At 50.6% G+C, this 23821-nt stretch overlaps 1 protein-coding gene, 1 long non-coding RNA gene and 1 other non-coding gene across 3 annotated transcripts; all 3 read left to right on the forward strand.

The window, feature by feature from the left end:
• The first annotated feature begins 312 nt into the window (after positions 1-312).
• LOC130143404 (uncharacterized) lies at positions 313-13824 on the forward strand. Its single transcript, XM_056326089.1, is given in 9 exon segments — positions 313-364; positions 461-585; positions 1980-2150; positions 3183-3402; positions 6365-6460; positions 9735-9923; positions 9926-10027; positions 12132-12263; positions 13642-13824. Coding segments are annotated over 9 exon segments (1215 nt in total). The 3' UTR covers positions 13770-13824.
• A 682-nt stretch (positions 13825-14506) lies between these two features.
• LOC130143344 (uncharacterized) lies at positions 14507-20082 on the forward strand. Its single transcript, XR_008819713.1, has 3 exons — positions 14507-16017; positions 17424-17834; positions 19266-20082. It is a non-coding gene; the product is annotated as an uncharacterized LOC130143344 (long non-coding RNA).
• A 2547-nt stretch (positions 20083-22629) lies between these two features.
• On the forward strand, positions 22630-22714 carry LOC130143431 (small nucleolar RNA SNORD45). Its single transcript, XR_008819736.1, has one exon. It is a non-coding gene; the product is annotated as a small nucleolar RNA SNORD45 (small nucleolar RNA).
• Positions 22715-23821: the final 1107 nt, after the last annotated feature.

Here is a 23821-nt window from a genome sequence, read left to right on the forward strand (position 1 = left end):
CTCCCGCCTCTGCCAGCAGCAGCCTCTGCAGCTTCTGCCCAGGGCAGGGGAAAGGCCAGCAGCACTGCAACCAGCAGACACCGACAGCTTGTCCCATCTACTTGGGGCATCCCTGGTGAGCAGGGGAAAGCCACCAGTGCGCAGAGCAGGAGGCATGCCCCACACAGCCCTGCAGCCAATGCCGCAGCTGGGAGGGAGACAAAGAGGTGCCTTTTGAGTACGGACCCGGACAAGGTTTTCACTGGGAGCCACCGACCCAGCCAGCAGACAGCGGCACAGTGGCACTGGGAACACAGGCTGGGTGCGGCGAAGATGGCAAGATCAGAGGAGGTCCGGGTGGCCCACAGTGGCAAGGCCCCTGCAGGTCAGCACGTGCCTGATCCTCATGCACGTAAAAGCACCGGTGCTGCTGGCAGGGTTTCTGTGCCAGCTTCCCTGGGCAGGCGGGATGTGGCTTCAGGGCAGCAGGGACAAGCGGAAGAGCGCGATCTCAAAACACAGGTGACGCTCACCAAAAACAAGTGCAAAGGCAAATCGCTGCGGGAGCACTACAAGGCTCTTCAGGAGCATGTGGCCATGCCGTCAGTGAAGACGGAGGATCAGAAAGCCCAGCCCAGCAGGACAGGCAGTCATGCAAGCGCAGCAGCTCGTGTCCCCAAGAAGAACTGGGCAAGGGCAGCAAGGCCACGGAACAGCCCGGGGTCCCTGCCAAAGGAAAAAGACTGGGGAGAAGACAGAGACAATGAGCTGCCCCAAGAAGAGGGCATCACCATTCACAGCATCTGGGTCAACCCCTCATTCCTGGAGTTCTTCCAGGACCCCCACGCTGGTCCCCAGGATGGGCCCTGCTGGCTGAGCAGTGTAGGCAGAGGGGCAGCAGCAGACGCAGCTGGCAACCTACAGAGCATTTCAGCTATGCAAGGGGAACCCGTGGAAGTTGAGCCAGCAGCTGCTGCCCTGGCCACACCTTCTGAGGAAGAGGGGCACTGCGCACATCTAGCTCCCATAGCACAAGAGTCAATGAATGCACCCGATTCTGCTCTCCTCAGTGAGCAGCCCACAGCAGCACAGGCAGAGAGCCAGGCGGCTGCCCCACACAGCCCCGCAGCCTACAACATGGCTCTGCAGGACACAGACCAGTGTAAAATGAGTGGGGTCCTGAACGAGGCTGTGGCTGCGATCCAGGGACTCGGTCAGCAACTGGCAGAACAGCGGGACCCAGCACAAAACGTGCATGTGGTGATGGCACCAAGACCACCTTCAGCAACTCAGGACAGCGAGTCTTCCTTGCCTGGAAAGCCTCCAGGAGAGGCCAGCACAGCCTCTCTCGTGCAAGAGGAATGTGAGGATGGGGAACACATGGCTTCTGCCATGTCTGGAGACCATCAAGGAGAGGCCAGCACAGCCTCTCTCGTGCAAGAGGAATGTGAGGATGGGGAACACATGGCTTCTGCCATGTCTGGAGACCATCAAGGAGAGGCCAGCACAGCCATTTTCTCCCCAGCAGCGCACGAGGAAGATCTGGCTTCGTTGCTGCCTCAGATCTCTCTGGATGATGCTGCCATACCCCACCTTGACCGAGCAGGGGAAGATAAAAGAGGTTACATGGATTCTCCCTTGTCTGCAGAGTCTTGGCACCAGGTGAGCCTGGAGTGCATGTCGGGCACGGGCCATCACAAGGTCCTGTAGGCACGTATAGTGTCCAGGGTGTGTGCGGCAGGGAGATGGCTGGTGCTGTCCGTGTCAGCCCGCTGACATCCCCTCCATCTCCTGCCTGTGCTCTTCTTCTCCCCATGCAAGTGGCCTCCCAGCACAGAGGTGACGCACAGCCCTCCTCTGGCTGCAGGGACCATAAACCTAACCAACCCGACACATGGCACTGCGTAGTCTACCACTAAAGCATGTCCCTAAGCGCCTGTCTTTCCCCGGTAGCCAATAACGGATGCTTAGATCTCCTTTGGCTGTTAATGTTTTTATAGGATGCGCCAGGGTTCATGTCTGAGGAGGACAATTGGGAAGATGACGATGATAAAGAGCTGTCCCAAGATAAGAACATCATCTACCACAGCATCTGGGTCAACCCCTCATTCCTGGAGTTCTTCCAGGACCCCCACGCTGTTCCCCAGGATGGACCCTGCTGGCTGAGCAGTGTAGGCAGAGGGGCAGCAGGAGACACAGCTAGAGACCTGCAGAGCATGTTCCCTGTCCCGGAGGAACCCATGGATGCTGAGCCAGCAGCTCTTTCCCTGGCAACCGCTCCTGAGGAAGAGGGGCACTGTGCACCTCTAACTCTCATAGGAAAAGAGGTGGCAAAGGCACAGGAATCTCCTCTCCTCAGTGAGCAGCCCACAGCAGCACAGGCAGAGAGCCAGGCGGCTGCTCCACACAGCCCCGCAGCCTGCGCCGCACCTCTGCAGGACACAGACCAGTGGGACGTGAGTGAGATCCTGCACAAGGCTGTGACAGCGATTCAGAGACCCAACAGGCAGCTGGTAGAACAGCGGGACCCAGCACAAACCATGCATGTGGTGACTGCAGCAACACCTGCAGCATCTCAGGACAGTGAGTCTTCCTTGCCTGGAGAGCGTCAGAGAGAGCCCAACTCAGCCACTCTAGTGCCAGCAGAATGTGAGGATGGAGAACACACGGCTTCTGCCGTGTCTGGAGACCATCAAGGAGAGGCCAGCACAGCCATTTTCTCCCCAGCAGCGCACGAGGAAGATCTGGCTTCATTGCTGCCTCAGATCTCTCTGCATGATGCTGCTGCACCCCACCTTGAGCCAGCAGTAGAAGATGAAACAGATGCCCCGGGGTCTCCCTTGTCCTGGGACTCTTGGCACCAGGTGAGCCAGGGGCGCGTGACCAGCACTGAGCACCACGAGCTACGGCCGGCAGGTGCAGTGTCCAGGCCATGTGCAGCAGGGAGATGGCTGGTGCTGTCCGTGTCAGCCCGCTGACATCCCCTCCATCCCCTGCCTGTGCTCTTGCTCTCCACGTGCATGTGGCTTCCCAGCACAGAGGTGACGCACAGCCCTCCTCTGGCTGCAGGGACCATAAACCTAACCAACCCGACACATGGCACTGCGTAGTCTACCACTAAAGCATGTCCCTAAGCCCCTGTGTTTCCCCCGGTAGCCAATAACGGATGCTTGGATCTCCTTTGGCTGTTAATGTTTTCATAGGAGCAGCCAGGGCACTCAGCCATAGAGGAGGACAAGCGGGAAGACGACGACGGTGGCAAAGAGCTGTGCCAAGGGGAAGACGTCGCCATCCACAGCATTATGGCCCACCCCTCATTCCAGGACCCCCGTGGTGGTTTCCAGGAGGGGCAGCCAGCCCCTGAGCAGAGCGATAACACGTGGCCCTGCTCCAAGCCCAGGGATGAGCCCGAGGATGAGCCAGGTACATCCCCGAGTGTAGCGCTGGCCCGGCAAGGGAAGGCTTAGCCCAGCCGTCCCGGCAATGTGCACCCAGGCCAAAGCAGAAGGACTGCGTGCATGGGGGCTGGCCGTTCCCTGGCCACCACTCCCTGGGGAAAGCTCTCGGTGGCGGGGAGCAGGCAGGATCTTGCCCGGTACCTGCCCAGCCCCCTGCCTACACTTGTCTTCCTTCCACAGGCATGGCTGCCCTCCCGCATGCCCCAGCTCGACGGCGACGGCCCTCCCTCCTCCGCAGGGCGCTCAGGGCTCTGCGCAAGGCTTTCTGCCCTTCTTGCATCAGGCCACAGCAAGAGCAGCAGCGCCGTGCTGGCAGAGGGGTCCCCAGAGATGGCAGCTGGCCCTGATCCTGTGCGGTACCCAGAGGGTGTGGCACAGGGAGGCACGCGAGGCATGGGTGCATGGACGGCGCCCAACACGTTCAGCTGCCATGAGGACGTTGTGGTGCCAGACTCTGCTCCACCCTGGGCACGTTCTGAGAGCAATAAAAGCTGAGCACGTTCCGCCAGTGGTTGCCTGTGCCTGGTCCATCCTGGGAGAAAGACGTGTGCAGGCAAGGCCCATGCCGGCAGGCAGAGCTGGAGAGCCCCTGTGCTCCTTCTTCTCCATGCCAAGCAGAGCCCACGCCTTGGGCCTCTGCCCGTGCCTCTGGCGCTCCAGCTGCTGACCAGCTGGGGCCTCTGCTGCCCTTGCTCCCAGGGCCTGTTATTTGAGTCAGCCTCTGTCCTCAGGGTGTCCTGGCACTTGCTCGGGAGAGCCCTGGGCTGGTGCTGGCAGCAAGCCGGCACTCTGGCCGGAACTTGCCTCTAGCTGACTTCCAGGTGCCTCTCTGCCATTCAAACCGAGGACTTTGACCATTTCCTTTGCATCGTAAACTTGGTCTGGTTTAACTAATGCTTGCACCGCACCACCCCGCAGCACCTTGGTCTCACGAGGAACCTGCCCATGGCAGGGGGGCGTAGGAGCACCTACATGAGCCACTTGTTTTTAAAGCCCTCCGTTTTTAAGACCTTGTCCTGAGAGTAGCTGTTTTGGTGAGAAAAGCCAGGCCTTCGGTAGTTTAGCTGTTGGCCAGACGTCTGGGGGCTCCGTCTAGAGTTGGTTCTTGACATTTTGCCATATTAGCAGGGCAGCAGGACCATGCTACGAACGAAATGAGGTGCACAACAAACCTCTCAGAATAAACTGAAAGAGGTTTTTACAGACGTTTGAAACAGAAATAGGGAAGACTGGATAAAGGTGGGGAGGAAGACTGATGAGGATACTTGAACATTGCTGCCTGAGGAAGCAAACCTCAGAGTAAACTGTTACGTGTATGTGCATTTATGTCTCTGTCTCAGGCATCTTTCCACTTGTGCATTTCCCTGACCTTTGGCTGTTCTTAGACGAGAATCAGTTCTGGAGGAGAGTGCTTCAGACTTCTTTCTGTAACACTGGGACCCAGGAAGTGCCTCGGTGGCACCCCTAGCTGTGACGAGAGAAGGATTTTCCTTCCGTGGAGCCTTTCCTTCACTGTGGCTGTTTAGAACAGGAGGAGGCATGGGAGACCTTCCAGGGTGCCTGCTAGCTGAAATGATTCTGGCGTTCTGTGGGCAATATAGCCACACCTTTCTCTGTCCTCCTTTATGGAGAACATCTGGCATGAACCTTGGGTGGTAATGGGTGTCATTGTGATTCTCTTTTGAAACGTAATTTTTCACAGTTTAAACTCCAAAACGCTCTAGTGATTACACGCATGCATGCAGTTGGGCATCCTTTTCCTTCCCGGAGAGAAGCCTAGAAAAACCTCAAGCATGTGGTGTAGCTGAGAGTTGCAACGGGTAAGAAACTAGGCAAGGAAGCGCTTTCTGACATCAAGGACCAAGCGGGTTGACAGTTTCCCCCCTTCTGGCTTGGCACTGGAGTTTCAAACCGTGGCACTGCATGCCCGGCGGCACCATTTTCTGTGTTGGCTGCCTGAGGCAATGGAACAGCTGAATTCAGAGGGATCCTGTGCCCAGGGCTATGAGGCCTCCTGTCGGGCCTCGCCCCCCTCTCACAGTGCAGCCAGGAGCTGCTCTCAGGTGAGCGTCCCCTGTGCCTGACGGGAAATGGAGGCTTTGAGATGTTTGCACCACCCCTCAATCATCAAAACCGATGAGATTTTTGAGACATCAGCTGGAAAAGTGTACATTGTGACGGAGCTGGGGGAAAAGGGAGACTCCTGGTCGGCACAAGGAACAGAGTTGGCTGCTTTGGGAAGAGCCCTGTCAGAGCGGCCATGGCCCAGAGGAGGTGACTGTGCCCCCAGCCCGTTCCTCTATACTCCCAGTTCCTGCTGGTGGGTCCACAGAGGGCCCAGGTCGAGCCCCCTCCCCAGGCAAGGGGGGGCCCAGGACGGCGGACACGGTAAGGGGGCCGGGGGCGGCACTGACACACACACCCCAAGCGGGGGGGGGGGCGTGCGAGCTGTCCCCCCCGGTGCCTCCCCAGCAGCAAACAGCCCGGGGGGGCTGCCCCACCCCCCTGGAGCAGGCAAGTGGTGAGGGGGCGGGGGGGACAGGATGGGGGCTATAGGGGTTAGGAGGGGCTGCAGGGGCTATGAGGGAGCAAACCGGGGCTGTAAAGGCTGAGGGGGCAGGGGGGCGGGGGTGCAGGGGGGCGCGGGGGGGGCAGGTGGTCGGAGGAGGCAGGGGGGCGGGGGACACGGGGGGGGGGCGCACGGAGTGAGCGGGGGGGGGCTCTCCGGGCAGGCACAGTTTTGGGGAGGGATGGGGGTGCGGGTGTGGGCAGAGGGGGGCCGGGAGGGGCAGGGGGCTGGAGGGGCAAGACAGGGGCTATAGCGGGGGGGGAGGGCGGCAGGGCCCACAGGGGCAACCCCCCCCGGGGCCGTGGGCATGCCCGTGGCCGGCGGCGGGCCCGGCCCGGCCCCGGAAGGCGGGTTTAATTTCCGGCCACGCGGCGCCCCGGCGCGGCTGCGGCGGTGCGGGGCTTCCCCGGGAGCCTGGAAGGCTTTCGGGCCGGGCCGTGCGGCGGCGCGCTGGGTGAGCGGGCGGGCTCGGGCCTCCCCGTCGGGCAGCGGCCGGCCGGGGGGGACGTGGCGGGCCGGCGCTCGGCCGCGGCAGGGAGCGCCTGGTGCCGGCGGCGGGCGGGCTGGGGCGGGAGGACGGCCCGGGCGCGGCGGGGCTGCCGGCGGTTCTCGTCTCCCCGGCAGTGGCGGTGCTCAGCGGGCTGCTCGCGGTGCTGCCTTTTTTTCACTCGGAGCTGCGCCGCTGCCTCAGCGAGGAGGCGAGGAGCGGCGGCGGGGCCCGGGAGGGGGGTCGGCCCGCGGCGCCCTGCCGCCCCCCCGCCGCCTCCGGGTGCCCGGGCAGCCGCCGCAGCCGCCGCAGCTCTGCGCGGGGCTTTGTCTTTCCCCCAGCCGCCGGCCGGGGCCGTGGCAGCGGGCTGGGGCCGCAGGGGCTGCCCTGGGGCCTGCGGTAACGCTGGCGCAGGGGGGCGGCTCCGGAGCCTCTTCAGCCCCTGCGAGCGGGCACGACGAAAAAGAAAGCCGGCGGCGGAAATTCCCCCCCGCCCCCGCGGCTGCTGTCTTTCTGTACAAAGTATTACAAAGGGCAAGCGCGAGGAATTGCTGGTGCCTCGTGGTTACGCAGCCGGGCCTGCTGGGCGCTTGAACCAGCGCGTCCAGTCAGGTAGCGTCATTTTTCTAGTTTGTAAATGAGCCTGAGGTTTCAGCCCCCTTACATTTCTGGACGGCAGTGTACTTGGTCAGAGAGCTCAGTCGCACTGCCAGAGCTGGCGCAGAGTTCCCTTGGGACTCCAGACTTGACTGTCTTGTTGACAGGCTCGAGAGCCTGCTTTGGAAGTCACTTGGCAAGGCACAGCTTTGCCGTGGTTTTGGTACTTGAATTCTGACTGTAGTGCCACTGCCACATGTTAGCCTTTCTCCAGAAGTTACAAAAGCATTCACGTTTTCACTTTTTAAAAAAAACTGAACAGGCAGTATAAATAAAGGAAGCAAGCTGAACTGTAAAAAAAAAGAATATAAAATAAAAATCAGTGAAGCTATCAAGGAGCTATGTGTACCCTCTAGAAGAGGGGTCCTGAAACTTTTTTAAACAGGGGGCTGGCGTGCAGATGAAGTGGCAGGCAGATTCTGCGGCTGCTTGGTTCCCCCCCCAACCCTGGGCGGGGGGGCATGTTTCTGTAAATACCGGGGGCCGGACTGAGGACTCTGGGGGGCTGTATCTGGCCTGCGGGCCGTAGTTTGAGGACTCCTGCTCTAGAAATTCCGCTAGCTAACATACCAATGGGTGAGACTTGTGCATTTTTCTTGGTGGAAAAATATTTCTGCCCTGTGAGCCCTGAGGATGGCTCTGGTAGCAGGGAGAGGCAGTTTCTGTCACTGTGCAGAAGGGTGAAGCTTCTGCTTTCCTGGCTGGGTTTGGTAGTGCTGTCAATGGTGATTGTGTGGTTCTACCAAGATCAGTCATTTGAAATGTTGCCACTTGTTATGTATAATTGGTGGCTCTGGTCTGGTGGGAAGCTAGATCTGCCCTTCATGCTGTGTGACAGGCCATCAAGACCATGTGTCAGACTGGTTATGCCTTTACTGGTGGCTATAGACAAAGAGAAGATCAGAGGGCAAGTGCTGCTCCTCACATTCACTCTTTCCACCTTTTTGCAGGCTCCATGAGAGAGCACCTAGATGTGTTTGAAGCGTCTGGGAATGAAGCAGACATGGCTTTGCCACCTCCGTCAGGACCTCGGAAGGGGAAAATAGCAAGAGAAGCTACCAAAGCCCCAGCAGAATTGGGGCAGGGGAGGTGGGAGCCCTCAGTAGGGTTGGACATTGGGGAATTGTGTGCCGGACAAGTACAGAATAAATGCTACATGTGAAGCAAAGACACCGTAAGGTGAGGAGTGTGTGAAGGGCGTGTTTGTATGAGAAGGAGCAGTCTGAAGGCACAAAAGGAAAATTGGTTGAACACAGGGATAAAATAAATGAAAACATAAAGCAAAAGCAAGAAAACAAAAGTAGTAGGTAATGTTTATTTGGAGGGGAGCGTGTGTGTGTGTAAATCGCAAGCCTTAGGAAGAGCCTGACATTTCTAAAAAAAACACCCCCAAAAAGGGCAGGCCGGGGGGAGAAAAAAAAGAGACTGGTCTAGGAGAAACATGTAAGAACAGGGAAAGAACCTGGAAAGGGCATGAGGTTTAACGAAACTTTGAGTTGCCACTAGCAGCAGGGATGTCCACTGTTAGCCTGTACAAATGTGTGATCTAGTAGCGACACGGCCTCTCCTCTTTCTCCTCTCGGTCCCTGTGCTCCCCTAATACATCTGCCTAGTCTGGGCTCTGGTCCTGCCCCATTGCCAGGGTGTTTGTGCTGTGGCCAGGCTGAAGGGTCCTTGGGTTCTATTGTGCTTGTGGCGGTTCGCTGCAGTACAAATAATGGATATAAGCTAATTATTAATGTAAGCTATGTTGTCGTAGGGAGGCTGAGTGGAAGAGGAAATTCACTTATAAAGGTTTTCAAAGGAAGGCTTTACCAAAGAGCTTTCTCTGTTGATGTGTTCTGTACCTTGGAAATGGAGACTGACTGTTAAAGAAAACCTGGAGTAAAACAAGAATAAAAGAAAAACAACTGAGAGGTTACTGTGCCATGTGCACACTACTGCCAAACAAAGAACTTCAGACTTGATGACAGAGCTGTATATAAGCTTGCATGATGAAATCTGAAGCTGGATAAACACAGCTTGGTCTTCATTTATAGTTTAGTGCCCGTAATCTGTCCAGCATCATAAAGATCTTAAAGCTGAGCCAAGTTTTACGAGACCTTGGGTGAGTTAGAGTTTCTGATGGAAACCATGCAAAAAAAGATGCCAAAGCAGACAAAAGTTAGGGTTCTGACTGTGTTATGCTTCAAGTTTCAGAATTAAAGTCTAAGCTCAAAGTAAAATAAAACTGGGGCACTTCTGGCCAACAGAAGAAAAAGTTAACTGGAGCTGCTGCCTGCTTGCTGCTTTGTTTTGGGTTTTTTTTTCTTTTGTTGTTGTTGTTGTTGTTGTTGTTGTGACAATCTGTAGTCTGCCTTTGTGGGTTTTTTTGTACTTCCCACGTTGTCAGAAATGAAAATGGAATACAGATTCTGTTCTGCCTTTTATTTTCTTGTTGACAAACATCTGGAGACTCAGCTTCTATAATAACTAAGCCTTAGCAAGTAGGTCTTGCTCTGCACTGTCTCTTGGGAGTGGTTATGTTACTGCTGGCTCTGCTCTAGAGGAGGAAGACAGCTCAACTTGTGTTTTCCCATTGCAGGTGTTGTCCTGGAGAAGGCCATGCATAAGTGCATTCTGAAGCCGTTGAAGAGCCATATTGAAGCGATGTTGAAAGAGTTTCATACTGCAGATGGTTCTTGGAAACAACCGAAGGAAAACCTTCAGGTGGTGCGGCAGAGGAATCCTCAGGAACTGGGCGTGTTTGTTCCAACACCAGACTACGTGGAGGTTGAAAGTTTGTGACCCCGCAGAAAATGTATTCGCCTGAAAAGAAAGTCGTACTGCTGCTGAGAGTTTGCAAATTGATTTATACTGTTATGGAGAATAACTCGGGTATGGTGCTTCTTGTGGTTCAAGGTCATTGTTTTTCTAAACCTGGGGTTGTGTTTTGGTGGAGGAAATGAGACCACCTGATTCTGCAGCTTTGTCTCCTTCGCCTGGAGCTCTTGTAGCATCTCCTTGCCCTTTTGAGAGGGATTCTTCCTCTCTGCTTCCTTCCTGATCTCTCTGCATCTGGCAGCACATCTTACACATTCAGTGTGAAGCAGAGTTGTGAAGCAGCTTAAACACACACCCCCCCCCAGCCACCAGCTTTGCTTGAGTGTAGGCATTTGAATTTGGCTGTCAGAAAGGCTGTCCTGTAAGCCTAGAATTTGACACTGGTTCTGAATTAGTGTTTTCCTGGAAATCGTAATAAAGGATACACCCAGTATCTAGCTGCAGTAATTCAGCAGTGTGTGTGCAATATGACAATTACAAGGGCTCTGTGTCAATGGCTGGGGGAAAGCAGCCCCTGATGCAGTGTTTTGGGTTTGCTGTGCCTCTGAATGTTCTCGTTGGACAATTTCTTTGTGTTTTTGCAAGAGAAATAACATCTATTTCTACACTGTAGCAGGAGTCCCAAAGTGACCTTGAAACCTAGATGGTGAAATGGAACCACAGACCAGTTAAGACCCGCTTGATTAGTCAGTGGCACAGTTAAAACGCTGTGCTGGACAGTATGAATTCATAGGTGCAGCTCTGTTGCCTGATGTCTTATCATACACTGCTGTGGTAGGTCACGAGCTAAGGTGAAGCAATGCTGGTGGTAGTGGAAGATTTTTTTTTTCTCTAAGAAAGTATAAGCTGCTGCAGGTGGTTGGCAGTTTTCTTTCAAGCGCTGAATCTGCAGCTGGGCTCTGTGCCGATCAGGATGCTTGCTTTCTTTTGAGATTTGAGGTGAATGGTGAAAGCTTGAGGCTGTAAAAGACCCCCAAGCACTTTGGCAAGATTTGGGCAGGAGCTTAGACCTGGTTTATTTCTGTGCAAAATCCTGCATTTTAAAATGGATATAGGAATCTTTGCCCAAAGTGATGTAAACTTTGTTTTTTTCTCCATACTGTATTATCACATTGAGTAAGGTATTCCCAACACGCAAAAGAAAAGTACTGAGAGGCTTCTGGTGAACCACTGTACTGAGGGGCTTGGGCTAAGATGCAGCAAATTGGGTTGTCTTGCTTTGTCGTGTAGAGTTTTAAAACGTGGCGTCGCGTCGAGCCAGCACCTGTTTCCAGTACCTGCTTTGTCCTGTAATCTCAGCCAGATAACAGTGCGATACCTGGAGGGTACGTCTTAGCTGGTCTGACTTTCAGTATCAGCCCTTCAGTCCTCTGGAGTTTCGCCACAGTTTAAATTGGCTCCCGATCCTGATGTTTCAAGTGACCATCGCACCGCTTCTGCAATGAGGACAGTTTGGCCAGCCCCAGAGATCTAGCCACATAGCGTTTTCTAAAGAGAAAGTTTAAATGCGGTAAAAGTAAGAGGAACGCATACAGACCTAGGTACAGCAGAGCCTCTGTGTGTTGCGTGCTGTCGTTACCGATGATGCTTCACCAGCTAGTTGGGAGTTACGTGAGGCTTTGCTCACTGGTGTTTTTAACCATGCTCCGTGAAGGAAATGTGCAGAGTTTTCATGTAAAATCTAATAGGCTTTTATATGCAGGCTTCTCTGCTGGGTTTCGGACTCAGGAACTGGTACTTGTGGCTGGATCCTTCCAGAAAGGGGACGTCATCCGTGCATGTATAAAGAAAATGCCCATTGATTTTCTCTTAGCCACTGACAGAAGTGCGGGTGGAGGTCAGGCCAGACTGGCATGGCTGCCTCTTGTGAGTTCACCAGTTGAGCTGACGCCAAGGTGAGCCCAGTCTTTAAATTCCCTTGCGTGCCTCAAGGTCTGCATCATCCAATTTGTGCTCGTTAGAAGTACAGGATGAAGCTGGACGCTGCCCACCAAGTGGCAGATGCTGTTCTCTTTGCTGCACATCTGTAACGAGAGGCTCTAGAGTAATACAAACGTACTGGTCAGTAAAGGCAGCAAAATAACGCTTTCCTTTCAAACACCGGAACTGGTCAAAGGGTGTGATTTGTCTATCGCTGCCTGTGTTCTCTTTGACCCAGGGAGGCTGTATGGAGCTGATGACTTCTTGCCTGTGTTGACATATGTGCTGGCCCAGGGTGATATGCTGGAGCTGGATACTGAAACTGAACACATGGTGGAATTGCTGGATCCATCTTTGCTGCATGGAGAAGGTAATCGACTTATTTCTATTAGAACTGTGTGAAGGGCTGGGGAAGGGGGATTCTTCCTCACCTCGTTTGAGTAGAAACCCTTTTGACGGAGTCATGTAGTCGGTGATGTCGGTAGTGTAACAAGAGAACCTCTTAATTGTTTCCACCTTAGAATAAGGGAGGGCTGGTTAGCTTGCAGAGTTACAGCCCCAAGTGACCTGGGAATCTACCGACGTATATGCTGCCTTAGGAGGGAGTGTGTTGTTTTCCGCCAAGAAGGAGGAGGCGTCCTGACTTAGCAAGCAAACACAGGCTGTGCAGGTGCCAGCTGTGGTTATCCTCCTGTGCCTGAAAATGTCCCGAGAGTATGTATGGGTCTGCAGCGTTCAACTGAGTGGTGAGACCTGGAGTGGGACCCGGGTTAGGTGCTTTGTAAAAACTTCTGGGGGAGTTCTCTGCCCCTCTGGGGAAAGTGCTTTTGAGAATGTTGCCCCCCTTAATGATCCTGGTTTATGCCCGATACTTGCTTCTCACAGAGTATTTTTATGAGGCCTAGGAATATGTTTCTTAAGGCACTCTTGAACGATGGCTGAAGTCCGCTCGAGGCAAGGAAATCTCCCTCCTTTGTTTTCACGGTGGTGGTTTTAACAAAGAGGTATTCTGCCAGCCCTTGGTAGGCCCCAGAATCTATCAGTTTATGAGGAAGTTTCAAAGGTTCTTGTGACCAAGCTGAGCTGTGAGTTTTAAGTATAGGTGTATATGTCCCATTTCTGCCATCTCTTGGGTTGCTGAAATTGCTGTATCCTTTTACATGCCGATACGCGTGACAGAATTGTGTCGGGTTTCCTCCGGTTCAGTACTGGTCTGTTCCCTGCTTTGTGTGCGGAGTGCATCGTTCGGGAATCCTAGGACAGAAAATACTTGAGATGTGAAGCTGGAGATCATCGACACGCTTGAAAGGCAGAAATATTTACTGGGCTGTTAAGTCGTGTCGTTTTTAATGTAGCAGAAGTCGTTCATCTATTGGCTGGCCCTGTCTGTGGCACTGGTTAAACTGTACGGTGCAGGAAAAATTGTTTAGTGCTTTGGGGTTGTGTGGTTCAAAGGTAAATGTATTGTCCAGGTTGTCTGGTGGGTCTTGCGTGTCTTCCACGTATTGACCTCGTCACAGAGCTGAAAGCGAGAGGATGCTGTCGGTAATACAGAAAGAACTACTGTGAGCATAGACTGCATCTCTGAATGACTCCACAAATAGACCGTGCTGCCTCTTGATTGAACGCTCCCACTCAAATAGTTTACTTAAAGAGCAAGAGAAATAAATGATAGCCTGTCTTTTGTTTCTCCTGGTTGCTGAGGACTGTTGCCCCTGTTGAGAGTCCTTTTCCTTTGTGACCTGCAGCTCCTTTTGTACATCGGCAACTCTGTTGTGGCTGTACTTTGTTCTCCACTCATGTAATAAAGGTGAAGTCTGGAGAGCTGTACACGCTGCCTCCCGAACTAGTTGGACGTAGTGTTGGACCTAGGTGAACAAACACAGCCTGCCTTTTAAGAACAAAAGCAAAACCTTTGGGATGCTTCCAGGTACAAATCACACACTCGGTCATTGCTTTGTTGCCGCTAAGGGAGTCACTTTTAAGTTCCTGAGCAGTGGTAGATGGTCTTTTATGTCGTTTAAACAGCTGTGTTTGTTTGATACCCGCTTGAAGCTCAGGAAGAAAACAAATGGCTGCTTGGAAACTGTTTAGAAGAAAACTCATGTTCCACCTTTGTAAAAACACTCAGGAGTAAAGGAGTGACACTGGTCCTTTAAATAACCGGCCACCCCCAGCGCTAGCGGACCCAGAGGTAGATACTATTGCACCCCTTGGTAATATGGAGCCCAGGCAACCACTGCATGCCTCTTAGCAGCTGAGAACACACCGTCCAGTATTTTGCAGGCCAGTAAGCTGTTTTTCTTTACGTATAAATATTTTGGCCATAGAATGCAGTGACTTTCGTGTATGTGTGCGTCTATTTATTAAAAAAACCCCAGAAATCGTTTGTACTTTTGACTGTGACCAGTTGGAACTGGCGTGGTGTTTGTGACCACTCTGAATTGTTCTTCCCCTGCTGTCCTTCCCAGGAGGCTATAGGTGCTTATGGAGCACTTTTGCTGATCAAGCACTTCCAGGAAGACCAGGCTGCCCAGCTGCTGAGTTCAGAAGCTAGAGATACTCTCCGGCAATGGCACAAGAGGAGGACAACTAACAGAACAATGCCTTCGGTTGATGATTTTCAGGTAGAGCTTCAGGCTGAAGAGAACCCCCCCCAGGGGATGGTTGTTGTGTTGGAAATCTCCATTTGAGAAGTATGATTCATAATGATTTCCTTGGGGCCACGAGTGGTGTGAAGCAGTGCTGAGAAGATGGCTGGTAAATTTGCCTCTGTTTCAAAGTCTTTCCACTTCATAACAGAGTGTGGTTATGATGGTATAAAGGAAACACTAAATAATGGAGCTTTCCCACTGTCCTTTGTATTTAAGTCGTGCGGAGCGAGGACAGACCAAATTGTATTTTAGATTCAGCTGCTTTGTACGCTTTGCTGTTAAAAAGAACAAACCCAGATTTCCAGTGGTATAAATCAGCACAACTCCCCAGTAGCGATTGGTGGCTTACCGTGGGTAATAGAGGGGAGACCTGGCAGAAAAGCTTGCCTACAATTCGAAAGTTTAAGCAAGGAGTAGAGTTCTATACTGTGGATGTCTTCATGTTTGTGGTTTGTTTTGTGGGTTTTTTTCTCCCCCCTCCCATTTCTTACTGCTCTTTCAGAGTAGGGCAGTAACTCCAACTGAAGAATAACAAAACAGTCGGGATTACTTTATCTTTTAAAACCAAGTCCGCATGCCTTTCATATAGGAAAAGATTGTTACATAGGTAGGCATGCTGTTGTCTGTCCAGATGCATCAGTTTGCGAACTGAAGCAAGGAGGATGTTGGAATCGAGAAGAAAGGATTTACTCCTTTGTGTCCTGTTGTTTACAGTTCATACCACAGTGCAAAGTTGCTGGAGAGGCTAACGACAACCGTCAATAAGTTATGATGTAGCTAAGAGCTTGATAAATGAAGGTACGGGGTCATCAGGAGGTAATTAAACCTTTCACTTGCGGCTCCTTCTGCTTTATCAGTGTCCGTGCAAACAGCCACGGCACATCACTGAACAGGAAGGAGCTGGGAAAAGCAGCAGTCTCCCACAATTTGCCTCTCTTAGGAAGAGGAGAGCTGACGAACAGAAATTTGAAACTGTGGCCAGTGCACAAAGCTAGTCCATCTTACTGGGATCCATTTTATATTCTGCTTACCTGTAGTTAGGTGTCACATTCAAGTAGCTTGAGTCTTTGTTCTTTCTAGCAAAATATTACACTTAATAGGAAAATTAATCACCTTTGTATTTCTGCTGGATGACTAAATGACAGGAGATTTTTTCAGCAGGATCTTGTATTCAGTTTCACCTTCTCTTCCTCAGCAACTGAACTTCAGCCAAGCTGCCTGTACAGCTGGACGCTGTGCTGCATGCTGGAAGATGCAGGGGAGCACGGGAAGAGCTGGCACCAGGTGTGTCCAGGGCTGCTCCTTTGTTGACTCTTTGAAAGAGAGCCTCAAATCAGTAAGGTCGCTCCACTTCCAGGCTAGGCTTGGCACAAATTCAAGCACTTTGCTGCCTGCCCAGAATGCCAGTTTTCCATCTCCTTTCTCCACATCTGCAGTCCTGAAACGAAGCACCTTCCCTACAAGGAATGTGTAACACAGCTTCAGCTCAACTCATCTTCCCCACATTGAACCAGGGTGTGGTTGCTACATGTCTGTGGTGCTGTCTCACAGCCTTACCACCAGCTTTTGGGTCCTGGAAAGGCCTTCATCCTCCCTCCCTCAAAAGGATGGAAAAGCAAAAAATCCGGTATTTTGATGATGATGAAATACAACTTGCTGATACTGCATAAAGAATCTTGATACTTACTATATGAGTTACAGGCATTTGCACAAACTTCAGCCTCTCCTTGAAGCAATCCTGTCCATCTAGAAGCATCGAAAAACAGGTCTTCTGTGTGTTAACTACGTTCGAAATTGAAACTGTAGTGTGCTTTGCCTTATTTAGAGCTGATTTGATTTTATGTATTTATTTTATTTGTCTTCACACCGGCTAACAAAAACGGATTAGTTCTGCTCAGTCCTAATGGTTTAAAAGCTGTTGCAAAGTTCCAGTGTTTCAGTCTGCAAGCTATCAAAAGTTTATTAAAAACCCAGAGTGCTCTTTGGAACTGAAGTCATAGGAGCATTCTTCTCAGTCTTAGCTTTTAACAGCTTGTTCTTAGGAAATGTACATTTTTGCCATTGTGATTTAGCATGCTTAATTTATTCAGCGTACAAACAGAAGTACCAGCTCAGTAAATAAACAGGTCTTTCTTACTGTCATTTTTTCCATCTCCTTTCATTTTACTGCTTTTAGTTTCTAATTGCAGTTAGTTTCTTTGCAAAAAAGCACGTGATGGCAGGCTGCTTTGCTCATGTGTCCAAAAGTGTTTTGTGGTTGGGTGGTTTTTTTTCCAGTTGCTTGTTATTTTACTTTTTAAATACTTTTTGAAAGGTAGAACTGCGTTTCCTTGTAGGGCTTGTTTAGAATTCATCTATGTTATCAGTTGTGCACATGTGTGAATTTCAGCAGAGAAAAAAGATCCAGCTTTTGCCTCATGATCATACGGATTTGCTTTAATGTTGCAGAGTAAATTTTCTTTCTGCCTCCCTGTTAGATGAAATTTGGTTACATCAGGCTCAGACACCAAGTTGCCATCGGTTAACGTGATGAAAATGTCCTGCATGAAAATGGATTGCCTTTTGCGTGCTGCAGCATAAAGAGTGTGAATGGTTTATCGTGCAGCAACCTGTGGATCAACACCCTTGTGTGTTGCTGGCAGAGGGTTGGGTTTTTTTCTTTTTCCTTCTGATGAACATATTGTCTGAAGCTTCTCTTCAATAGTATTGACCCAGCAGTTGCAGCATCATCTCTTGGGTGTGCTGCCTCTGATGTTTATTTTGCTTCACAGCATTTAGTTTCCTAGTAAGGCCAAACACCAAGTCCCGTTAAAACCACTGGCGTTTTCAATGGGGCTTTAAGACTGCTATCTGTTTGTTCGTAGTTGCAGGGTTAGAATGTGAGCCAAGGAAAGGAGGGTGTCAGCTTATGAATTTCTGTTATGCCTGCCACAGTCTTACCACCAACATCAAGTCACAAGGTGGCTGTAATGTACAGTAATCACTGGTGCGTGTTTCACAACTAGAACATAGCGAGGCTTGCTGTTTGTTGCTGAGCTTCCTGTTTTCAGAGGATGAGGTTTGGAGGTTTTGTTTCTGATGTCTGTTTTCTCATTCTACAGAACTGCCTTCGTGTTGCATTCCAGGAAGTTAACGGTGCATGTACAGGGAAGACCTTACTAGTAAGACCCTGTATCACTACCGCAGATGTATGTCAGCTTTGTGCTGAAAAGTTTATGGAGTGGACGATCCAGAAGAATACAGCCTGTTTCTTTTTGTTGATGACACCCGGCAGCAACTGACAGAAGGTACCTACCCTCAGAAGATTAAGACAGTTGCACAGCCGCCCGCAACCCAAGGTCTTTCGCTTTGTCTACAAGCGCATTAACAGTGATCCACATGGTGCCATTTTTCAAAACAATGATGAGTCAGCTTCTGAAAACCAGCAACTCCTTTAATTTCTGTTCCTTGTTAACTCTTGAAAACATCTTTGCTGGCTGCCTGCCTTAGGAGCTAAAACAAGTCTTAAACCATAAATACCTAGTTAAACATGCGCATTGCGTACAAAACCCCGTGTAAACCGTGCGTATGGCCAGTTACACAGAGCGTTCCACCAGCGTGTTTGAGCCAACAGCCCATGGGGCTGAATTTCTTGTACCACAGACTCTTTTGAAGCGTATTATACCGTGGCCCTTTGCAGGTCTCTTGCTGTAGCATGCAAAAGTGTATTTTCTTGCACTCACCCTATAGCCGAATGTCATTTTGATTCAAGTATATGTATGCTAAGACAAGTGTTTCAGTAAACCGGCTGGTATGAGCTCGGTTTCACCAGCATGAGTTTGACAAGACTGTCCGATGCAGCGGATCAGTTAACTCCTCATTACTTGGATGATTGCATCCTTTCCTAACTTTTTTAATTACAGAGATTCGCCATGTTTTTACGTGTGTGTGTGTGTGTATATGTATTTGTTCCTTCCAGTTCTTTTTATTCCCCTTCTTTTGGGGGGTTTGGGAAGGTGGGCACAGAATGGAAGTCTTTGTGGGGACCCAGGAAATGAAGTGTTTAACGGTAAAGCTTAAAGCATTTGCTGTAGGGAAGGTTTCTCTGTACCCACCGCATCAGCTGCTCATTTAGCAGTGCCTGATGTTTATAAGAGTGCCCTGTGGAAGTCTGCATGTTCATGAATGAGCTAACAGTAGCTTGGCTCTGTGTAGAAAGGAGAGGAACTATGAAGCACATATACCCATCCCTGCTTTTATTTTTTATTTTTCCTTCAACGTCCAGTGTTTCCAGGGCCTTTGCTTTCTCTTGCCACATTGGCAAAGCTTCCCAAGCTCTATTGCCCCATAGTCACGAAAGGTCTTCAGTAATTGCTGGGATGGTGAGTGGGTTTTGGGCTTCTAGCCCTCCATTCCTTCGGTCGTGAATTCCACTCAGTTAAAGACTCAAGAGAATTGCTTAAAGCTTACATTTGGCAGTCACGCCTCAAACAATGAATTTGTGGAGATCCATTTATTTATTTACACTAACGAAGAAAAAACTGTAATACTGCATCAAAATGAAACTTAGTGGCTGCTGAATCACTGAGTAATAGCGTAGAGTCGCTGCTTAAGCCTTTACCGCAATCATTGCAATGTTTGTTTGTAGACTGCTTGGTTTTTTGTAAAGTCATGTGGCTGCGTGTGGTGCATTATTCCCAAGGTGCTCCTTACTGCTCTGATGCTCTGTATGTTCGCAGTACCGGGTAAGGCGGAAGGCTCTGTGGCTGGGGAAGAGTGGCTTGGACGTGTTGCTGCGCTCTCTGTTGCACCAGAATTTCAACGGCTGGGTTTGGCTGCTAAATTGATGGAACTGCTGGGAGAAATTTCAGGAAAGTGAGTACCATGCTTATCTTTAATCTTCTAGAAGTAACCTCTCAACTGACATGGCTTAGGTATTTGACTTGCATGGAAGAGACCCAGAATCTTGCTTTAAGTAGTGTTCTGACTCGCTGAGGATTCCCTGTAATTAGAGAACAAGACTAAAAATACCGTGTGGCGGCGTAAGATCTCAGGGTTTCTATGAAAGCTAACTTTCCAGAATGAGTAGGGTGTAGCCTGAATTCCACTAGAGATACTGTATAAAAAAAGGTCCTTGTCTTGACAGCGAGAGAGTTTCGTGGAGGGTCAACACTTTCCCGTAGGGTCTCCAGCGTGCTTGTTCAGTGATCGTGAGCTTTTTGCAGTTCCTGCAGGCAGCCTTGGAACCAATTCTGTATGGCAGACAGTACCTTAGCTTGCTTTTTGTCATGCTTGGCTGCTTGTACTTGCTGAAAATTTAATTGAGCATCAAATGAACCCACAGGGAAATGTCCTGAACTCATGGTGGTAGGGCAACCCCATTGTAATCGGTAAAATGGGAAAATTGCACATTTTGAGGAATCTGCCTTGTGAGGAGAAGGGCTGCCTTGTGTTAGGTGACTGAACCTTGTGACCTGTTCTGCCACTGCCCCCTGCCACACACATTGAAGGAGGCAGTCCCTAAGCCAATGCAATTGAAAACGTGGAGTTTTAGGTTTGTTTGTTTTGGTTTTTTTTATGAAAGATTTCTTACGTGTATATGAGACCTGTGTGAGTGCTTAGCTTGCCCTGTTCTTTCTGTTCATAATTTTGAACCCACGGGCTGGTATAAAAGAATGGTGATGTGACAAAAATAGAATAAAATCTGAATTTAGACCGGATTTGTCCCTTGGGAAAGGAGTGCACCTGTTACTGCCATGTGAAAGGTGTTTGATTAGCATATGACATCGTCAGACCTGCTCTTGGTCGGATTACAAGTTATGGGCTATTTAGCAATACATGCACCTGCTATTCCTTACTGTGGTTTTTCTTTGGTTTTATGTTTCCAAAGAAAGGGTGGATTTTTCGTCGATCTCTTTGTGAGCGTATCAAATCGGGTTGCAGTAAATATGTCTAAGCAGCTCGGCTCCCGTGTGTACCGGACAGTATCGGAGCGCTACTCTGCTAGCAGTGGAGAGCCAGATGAAGATGCTTACGGTAAGTGGTTGTTGTGCCTTAAGTTGAACGGAAAGGTTCTTGTGTTGGGGGTTCCTGGGCCTGTACAAGTTCAGATAGTCGTTGATGAATGGGATCCTGTATACTGCTTTAGATAGCTTTTCCTGCTGAAGAGGACATCAGTTATGAGACTTGATTGCAGGAAGCGGAATGAAGCTGCGTCAGGGGAAGTTCAGGGTGGACGTTAGGAAAATCTTATCCACTGAAAGGGCGTTCAGTCAGGGCACCAAACCTGTCAGGAGCTTAGGGAGCATCTGGATGGTGCTTTCAGTCATACGGTTTAGTTTCAGGTAGTCCCGCAAGGAGCATGGAGTTGGACTTGATGATCCTTATGGGTCACTTGCAACTCAAGATATTCTAGGATTCTAGGAAATCTTCTTGAAAAATGATCTTAATGTAATAGAGAAGTCACTTAATGTGGCTTTGTGCAATGACTGTCTTTTATAATAGCATTGTTTTCTTTTGCCATAGATACGAGGAAAGCTCTTTGCAGAGATACAGAGAAGAAATCAATTATACCTCTGCCTCATCCTGTGAGACCAGAAGACAATGAGTAACTGTAAACTGTGATTCTCAGACAACCTAGTGTCAGTTTCCTTCTCCCCAAAGCCCCCAAGAACTCTACAGATGAGAAATATTAGGCTCAATGTTTTTCCCCGTGAAATACCAAAAAGCAACATTGAGAAGCTTCCCAACGCTGCTTCTGTCGGTATTGGCTGCATATTCGTGCTCTTACCCTATTGTTCTTCCTTTCGAACCGTGGCACTCTGGAGACTATTAAAATGGAATTGCTTCCTGTATGGTGGTGTCATGGTTTTCCTTCTCGGCCACAAAACAGTCCCCTCACTTTGTCACTCTCACGGAGCCCTGCTCCGAAACTGAAAACGCCTGGCCGCTGCTCCCACACAGAAGGTGCCAGGAAGGAGTTCTGTTGCTGGCTCTCGCCTTCCCTTTGCAGCCATATAACTGCTGCGACAAAACCTGGGCTCCGTTCTTTCTGAGCCACAAAACCAGAAATTGGGTACATCACAATACACTCTCCAGAACTCAGAGGTCTCTGTTTCTCTGTGCCTTTTACTTCCCTCATTCCCTAATTTAATTCTTGGATCCATCTGTCCCTTCACAGTCTGTCTGGATGTCACGGATGCTGTTACTTGGAGGCATTGACCAGGCACTTAGTTCCAACACAGGTTTCTGTCACTGTCTTCCCTGGAATTTCTTGGAGAAGAGTGCAGAGGAGTGAAGGCAGAAGGTTGATGAGCATTGATAACATGCAGCTGTGACCTTGCCTCCAAGGCAGTGGGTTGAGGGACGTGGATGATGAGCAGCTGTAGCTCGTTCCCGTGAAGTAGTTAAATAGCCCTGAGGAGTGTGGGAGAGGGGGTTGGATGGAGGGGGAGTGGTCTGACCTGACCTGACCTGACCTGACCTGACCTGACCTCTGGAGGAAGGAGAAGCAGCACAGACAGCAGAATCTGACTGAGGGTAAAAGCCTTGTTGCAGCCTGATAGCTTGCTTGTGCTGCAGCAGCGGCTGCCCTGTGTGAGGCTGCCTGAGTTGGGCTCCAGCTACCGCAACTGGCGCCCAGCGTAGCTGGGACAAGCGGGAGAACCTGCGACCCTTAACAGACATGGTGAGAGGCGAGCCGTTGCAGCTAATCGATACGGGTGTGTTGCGATATTTGTTGTCTGTCTTAACTCGGATCGCAACTGAAGAGGACGTGTATTACTTGTGCTCGTAACAATCTCCAGGCAGGGTGTCTTCTTTTATTACAGTCCCGGGCATGCAGGCTTTTGCTGCTATTCTGGTTTTGCTGTTCTCCTTAAGTGCCCAGTGAGGTTTGCTCTAGTATCAGCCATGGCAGTTAATGTTCTCTCGCTCACCTGTTGTGTTTTTAGCACCAGTTTCTGTGGGCGCAAGGGGTCCACTTCAGATCTTTGAGTCACCGCGTCGTGCCCTTGGGGCTTTTCCATTGGCGAACTGCTGCTGTAATTCCCTAAGGGGCTTCCTAGGTCAGGAGGTAGCGGATGGGAGCAGGTTGCCGCCCTGGGTCAGTGGTGAGTGCTGGCATGTATCATCTGACCTAGAGCTGATGTCTGTCACCACTTTAGCTCTGGAATGACTCTGAGACCCAGGGAACTCTGGTTCCCTTAAGCTGCAACCTTGGAGCTTTTCCAAGCAGTGGATGAAATTCCTGTCACAGGCTCTAAGGCACCTTAAGGAGAAGGGGGCACAGTCTGAGTTTTCCCCCATGTAGGCGCCAGGGAGGTACAGTTCTGAGCTTAGTGCTGGCCGCTACTGGGAGACGCTTTCAAGTGATCTGAGTGCAGCTCTGGCTACCCAAAGCTGGACAGGGTTGGCAAATGGTGATGTAGAGTTTTGGTGGTAAACTTGACCAGCCTGTCTTAACGAGCAGGCATGTTCTGTGTTCGCAAGCACCGTTTGGTCCCGCCTAGGCATCCCGAAAGTTTGAAGGGCCGCGGTCACATCTTCCCTGGGTCACACACAATGAACGGTTGCCTGTGCAGAGTTGCTTTTTAAGGAGCAGGCTGTGGTTCTATTTTCTCTGTTTGGCTTTGCATTTGGGAAATAATGTAACAGCTACAGCTCAACTGAAGGAGCACGATACCTGACGTGGCAGAGAAGGAGGTGCGTTTTACTAATTTTTTGGTGTGCGTCAGTTTGACCCCAAAATGACATTGTGTCAAAGCTTGTGGCCAGGTTCCGCTGTAGATGTTGACTTGGGGTATGAATGGCTCCAGGTGTGCTTTAGGAGAGCTCTGTTGGTGTAGGTGTGCTGAGCAACTGCTCTGCTGTGTGTGCAGCTGTTCTGGTTTGGCTTCCTGGTGCGAGCACGCAAAAGAAAACTCGCAAGTGTGGTCAGCCTTGCCGTAAAATCAGAACGCTTTCTGCTGCTGCCTGGATATCCGAGAGCCTCCTGAACGTTTCAGGCAGGCAAGAGATGTGCTCCAGTACATCTGAGAGTCCACAGCTCTGCAGTTCCCTAGAGGGGCACTCACTACAGGTAAGGCTGTAAGATGGCAGAGCTCTCTGCAAGTGACGCTGACGGAGTTTCTTTGGGTATATATTTGGATACATGTGCGAGCTGAAAAGCTATTGTTTGCTTTCCTGCTCAGTAAGCACAGATCACTTGGGTGGTCATGGACACTTGTCATTTACTGAGGAAGTTTCCACCCGTTGCATGGAAAGGGAAACGGTTCAGAGGCACTGTTTAGGGTTT

Source organism: Falco biarmicus, unplaced genomic scaffold (assembly GCF_023638135.1).
Source record: "Falco biarmicus isolate bFalBia1 unplaced genomic scaffold, bFalBia1.pri scaffold_27, whole genome shotgun sequence".
NCBI classification, from domain to species: Eukaryota; Metazoa; Chordata; class Aves; order Falconiformes; family Falconidae; genus Falco; species Falco biarmicus.